Here is a 6,067-nt window from a genome sequence, read left to right as displayed (position 1 = left end):
GCCAGGGGATAGAGAGGAGAGACAGCCAGGGGATAGAGAGAAGAGACAGCCAGGAGAGAGAGGAGAGACAGCCAGGGGATAGAGAGGAGAGACAGCCAGGGGATAGAGTAGGAGAGACAGCCAGGGGATAGAGAGGAAAGACAGCCAGGAGAGTGAGGAGAGACAGCCAGGGGATAAAGAGGAGAGACAGCCAGGGGATAGAGAGGATAGACAGCCAGGAGATTGAGGAGAGACAGCCAGGGGATAAAGAGGAGAGACAGCCAGGGGATAGAGAGGAGAGACGGCCAGGAGAGAGAGGAGAGACAGCCAGGGGATAGAGAGGAGAGACAGCCAGGAGAGTGAGGAGAGAAAGCCAGAGGATAGAGAGGAGAGACAGCCAGGAGAGTGAGGAGAGACAGTCAGGGGATAGAGAGGAGAGAGAGCCAGGAGAGAGAGAGAGAGAGAGAGAGAGAGAGAGAGAGAGAGGAGAGGAGAGGAGAGGAGAGGCAGCCAGGAGAAAGTGAGGAGAGAGCCAGGAAAGAGAGTGAGGAGAGAGCCCTTTAAGACCAGGGATCTCAAGTCTCCCTGATGTTCAGGGAGTCTCCCTCTTTTGGACAGCAGCTCCCTGATGTCCGCGAGAGAGGCATTTTCTCCCTGAAAGGTTTACTCTGAGTAAGTAAGTAAGATATCAGTGGGTGAAGTTTCAGAGAGAGGCTTGCCTCTGTGTGCCTTTGCACAAAAAAGGTTGAAAAACACTGCTCTATGGGATCCTGGTGGGCCGGTCAGGTATGGCAATGCATACATACATTAGGCCAAGCTGGACCACTATAAGTATTCATCATACGTGAGTTACTCTGAATTTTGCTTGTTTTCGTTTCTTAGGTTAAAGTTCCGCTTTCGGAGCGTTGCAGATGCGGCTGAAAGAACCCGCCTCGCACTTCTACAAAATGTTTTCTTTTCCATGTCACATGATAGGATTTGAAGAACATGCGGCATACTCACGCTTTGAAGCAGTGCGCTGCACTCAGCACCCACTGGTCAGAGATCAGGGAACCTCCACAGTTGTGCTGGCCTTGAAAGTACAGACTGATCTGCCAGGGCCACTGGCCATCCACGGCATCTGTGCCACCAACAATTCTGCCGGAGACCCCCGGGGAGCCACACACCCAATTATCTGCTGCAGACAGTCCACAAAGTGCTGAAAAAAAAGAGAACCTCCAGGCATTTTAATACCTGAAATGCAACTACTGCAAGCAAACATCATATTTCATTTTTCTGAAGAGCCCGGTCCCATGTTCTGCAGCCTCCTGAATACCCAGCTTACTATTCGGAGCATTATCAATGGTATAACTATAGCAGCCCATACAGCGACTATGGGTGCCTGGGGGTGGCAGGGGGCTTATTAGGGTGATCTTTCAGCTCGTTTCAGCCTTCTCCAACCATTCAGTTGAACCGAAGGGCTGCTGTATGGGCTATTCACTATAGCCCATAAGGCAGCCGAGTTAGTATGGGGGGTAGTATGGGGTATAGTATGGGGGGTAGTATGGGGTATAGTATGGGGGGTAGTATGGGGTATAGTATGGGGGGTAGTATTGGGTATAGTATGGGGCTATAGTATGGGGTGTAGTATGGGGGGTAGTATGGGGTATAGTATGGGGGGTAGTATTGGGTATAGTATGTGGGGTGTAGTATAAGGGGACTGGACAGGTTCCAAAATGTCGCCACGCTTGATGATATGATCTGCTAGAATTAATAAAAGGATTTTGTTTTGAAAGAAGACTTGGAGTGCCGGTGACCATCTATTCTTTGACATAGTTACCTAGTTACCTAGTTACATAGTTACATAGTTACATAGTTAGTCAGATTGAATAAAGACACACGTCCATCGAGTTCCACCTAGTTTTCTGTCAGATGAAGTCACTGATTGGCAGAGCCAGAAGCCACGGGGGAAGCCGGGCTGACTTATCACCACGAAGATACCTCCACCCGCGCTGCTCGGCGTAGACGGGGAAATCAAATGATTTTCTTTCACGGATAGAATGGCTGAAATCCAAGCTGTCTATGCCCAGCCTGAGGGTGGCCGTACACTAGTAGATTTTCGAAAAGGACTTTCCTAAGAAAGATCTTTCGTTCGACTTTCTATTAGTTGATGAGAGCCAAATCGATCATCCATTTCGACCACTGTGAGGAAAAAAGGTCGAAGGAGCAGGATGGAAAATCTTTCTTAAGTGAACGAAATTCTAACAGAGAATGTGGATTTCTTTCGGGAAACTCCATTCATTCCAAAATCGAATGTTAAAATGAAACAAAATTTTGTTCGACTTTTGTCAAGTCTCTGATGGCGTTATCGGGCGGTGAAGAAAGATTTTTTGGTCGGAAATTCTACTAGTGTGTGGCCAGCTTTAGTGTCAGGAAGAAGATGACAGACTAATGTAGGTCCATTCACAGTGCAGGACTCAGCGACCCAACCCCTTATAGTTTCCCTTTATAAACACACTAAAAGAAAGGTTTAGAAATTGAACCAACGACATACAGGTGAAACTGGAATAATTAGAATATGGTGCAAAGTTCATTTATTTCACTAATGCAACTTAAAAGGTGAAACTAATATATGAGAGAGACTCATTACATGCAAAGCAAGATAATTCAAGCCGTGATTTGTCATCATTGTGATGATTATGGCTTACAGCTCATGAAAACCCCAAGAACCCCAAATCCACAACCTCAGAAAATGAGAATATTACATGCAATCAATAAAACAGGGATTGGTCATAGAACAATATCGGACCTCTGAAAAGTACCAGCATGCATATGTACTCAGTACTTGGTTTGGGCCCCTTTTGCAGCAATTACTGCCATTACTTTTGCATGATATTCTAATTATTCGAGTTTCACCTGTATAACAAAATGGGATTTTTAGATGAGCTGCATTTTCATTCAATACAATGTATATGTTTCAGGGCTCGTTCACACCATTTTGTGGTCCAGATCTGGAGCAGATCAGCAGACGCTGTGCAATGTGAGCAGCGCATTTTTGATGCATTTTTTCCGCGTTCCAGACGCATTCCCTTTTATTTTTTTGGGGGGGGGGGGGCGCTGTGAGCTTGCAGATTCCTGCTCTGAGGTCACTTCTGGCCTTCAACAAAAGTGGAGCAAGGATAAACTTTTTTTTTCAGTTAGCTGCAGTGCGGTGCATTTCCGGCACGCTTTTGTTGCTTTTTTGACACGTTGGTGCTCGTTCTTGTGTCCGGAACGCAAAGCACTGCGCTCGTGTGAACTGGAGCCCATAAAACAGACAGGGATACATTGTGATGCGCTTTTAGAGCAGGAGCGAACTGCTCTGGTCTGGACAGAATCCGGACATCGTGTGAACAAGCCCTTACTGCAGGGAAATGGACAGGTTTTCAATAGGCCCTTTGGGGTTACATTAGATGCTATGATTGGGGTGTCAGGGTCAGGTAAAGGTAAGTGTTAAGGGTAGAAAATATAACCACGAAAGAAGTGAATTTCTTCCCTTAGTTATGTTTTTGTCCTATAAGGTTCCATTTTAGTACATATTTTATATGTACCCAGATAGCAAGTAGACATGTGCACTGCCAAAAAATTTGTTTAGTTTCGTTTTGTTTTAAATTCGGATTTGTGTTATTTTGTTTTTCGGGATTCGGGTGTGAAAGTCAATTCGGATTCGGAATTCGGATTCGGACGAAATTCGTTACCTGTAGTTCGTTCGCACGTTCGTTTCGTTTTCGTTTCTTATGCGTTTCGTGCATTCGTTCGTTCGTTTGCAGCAAAGTGACATTTGAGGGGGAAAGCGATTTTCTCCAACGAACGAAACGAATAAGAAACGAAAACGAAACAAACGTTCGAACGAACTACCGCTACTGAATTTCGGAAACGGAAATACGGATTCGTTTGCATTCGTTATGTCTGTAATTCGGAATTTGGATACATCCGAATGTCCGAATTTCCGAAAATTCGTCCGAATTTCGATTCGGAACGAAACTAATCGCACATGTCTAATAGCAAGCAATTGAGCTGCAGGTTTGAAAATGACTTGCTAAACTATTGCAGACTTGCCGAGCTTCACCATTTAGTTGCACAATTACAGCGAGTCTGCATTGGAAGTCTCCAGACCGGCGAGCTTGCAGAGCTCTTGCTTAGACCTGCAGGACTCTTGCCGTAGACTTGCCGAGCAAATTTGCTACAAATTTAAAAAGTGTCGCCTAGAACTTGTGCTGCGAGTGTTCTGCAAGTCTACAACCTGCCAGGAATGTGCGCAGCAAGTTACCAAGAATTACAATTTCACCCTGACACAAGTTTGTGGCAAGTTATCCTTGCTATCTGGGTAGATTATTATTGAAGGGGGTTGGAACCAAAAACTAATAACCTGGGTGCTCAGAATTGGTGTAAAATGTCTCCGGTTCTTACGCAGTGACTGTATTTGTTCCTTGGATTTCAGTTTCCCACAGAGTCACATAATTCATAGAAGTGCCGGTCCTGTCTTCTAAAGCTGTGTAGCCCATGTGTCCCTTGCAACAAAGCTACAGCTAGAATTAAAACATCGTTAGGATTTACTCTAAAGGACTGAGAGTCTTACCTGCAGCCATCAAGACCAGCACAGCGGGTGCCACCATTTTCCGAGAGCGAAGAAAGATCAGCCCGAGCTCCTTCTCTGTCTGCGATCTGCGAAGGACTGAAGTCTATTTTCCTATCGCGCTTTGCTTAAAGAATAGTGCGCTGCTCGTGATGGACAGTCCTCTTAAGCTGGTGACAAAGGGTTTGACTCTCTTATTCTTATTCTTCCAATGCGAGCAAAACAAACATTCAGAAGACTCAGCCCAAAAAAATGCAACCCTTACACATGGAAGAATCTCGTGATTGTGTCATTTACTAACAATAATTTGACAGCATTTACCTTTGTGTTGCCACAGTGTAACTCTGTCGTTACCAGCCAGGCCCCCTGGCGTGCTTCTCCACCACCGCTGTGCTGCCCATTGGCAGGCTTTAGACAACACTCTCCATTGGTCCATGGTCATTCATCTAATCACTAGGGATGGAACATGTTAGACATGATTGGGCAGAGTCATCGTGACTTTGCCCAATCATGGCTCTATATTTGTACTGAGCCCTGATTGGCACAGTCTTGCCGTTTCTGACGGCGCAGTGCATTGTGGGATGTCCCGCGGTCGAACAGACCGCGGACATCCCATAATGTTCGGCGTTCGGCGAACGTTAGAACATGCTATGTTCGAGTCAAACATAGGTTCGACTCGAACGTGCAGCCCATCCCTACTAATCACCACTTATATTATTTGAGTTATGAAATAGTGAGTTGTATTTCTAAGCTGAGTTTTACACTATATGGCCCCAAGTCCGTGGACATCTGACCATGACACCTTGTTGGACAGTCTTTTCCAAAACCATTAATATACAGTTAGTCCTCCCACCCCTGTGTGGCTTTAACAGTCTTCCCCCACCCCCAAGAAGGCTTTCCCCAAGATTTTAGAGTGTGTGTCACGTACCTTGGTGTGAGCCTGAAGTGACGAGGACGGCCTTCCCTTGCAGCTCTCGTCTGAGCCGCACTGGCAGAGAGGGGCACAAGTTGATATGACTGCTGGACACACTGGATACGCTGATGCTGACAACAGGACGCCAGAGGCAGCTGGTGATCGATGGCAGATCGGACTACACTTCTGTGAGGAGCTGAAGCATAGTCAGGAACAAGCTAGATCGGTAACGTGCGGTCAGCGTTGATACATAAGCAGGAGACAGAAGCGAAGCCAGGAGCAGGCCGGGTCATACATTTGAGAGCAGAATGGTACCAAATCAGGAGGTAGAAGAAAGGAAGGCCTGAAGCAGAAAAAAATAAATAAAATAAGCGCAGGGCATACATGACTAGGTGTATAGGGGAGACAAGCTAAAAGGGTTAACGAGGGTTCGGTCTTGGGGACATGGTGACTTACCTGATTGGACAGGTCGAAAGGTGAGGTGGGGCTTGAACGGTGGTCTGAGGAGGAGGGTCTTCTCGGCAGCAGTTGGAGATTGTCTGAGGTAGAGTGAACTTCCCTCCCGCCCGCCCAAGGAATTT

General features: G+C 46.4%; 1 protein-coding gene across 1 annotated transcript in view; it reads right to left on the bottom strand.

The window, feature by feature from the left end:
• LOC108801040 (transmembrane protease serine 9-like) overlaps positions 1 to 4,613 on the bottom strand; it is a 22,458-nt gene extending 17,845 nt beyond the window's left edge. The window contains 2 exon segments of the mRNA XM_018573005.1: positions 982 to 1,177; positions 4,577 to 4,613. Of these exon segments, the coding sequence (XP_018428507.1) occupies positions 982 to 1,177; positions 4,577 to 4,613 (233 nt within the window).
• Positions 4,614 to 6,067: the final 1,454 nt, after the last annotated feature.

Source organism: Nanorana parkeri, unplaced genomic scaffold, assembly GCF_000935625.1.
Source record: "Nanorana parkeri isolate BGI_ZX_2015 unplaced genomic scaffold, ASM93562v1 scaffold2202, whole genome shotgun sequence".
Classification (NCBI taxonomy): Eukaryota; Metazoa; Chordata; class Amphibia; order Anura; family Dicroglossidae; genus Nanorana; species Nanorana parkeri.
This window is presented reverse-complemented; position numbering and strand designations above follow the sequence as displayed.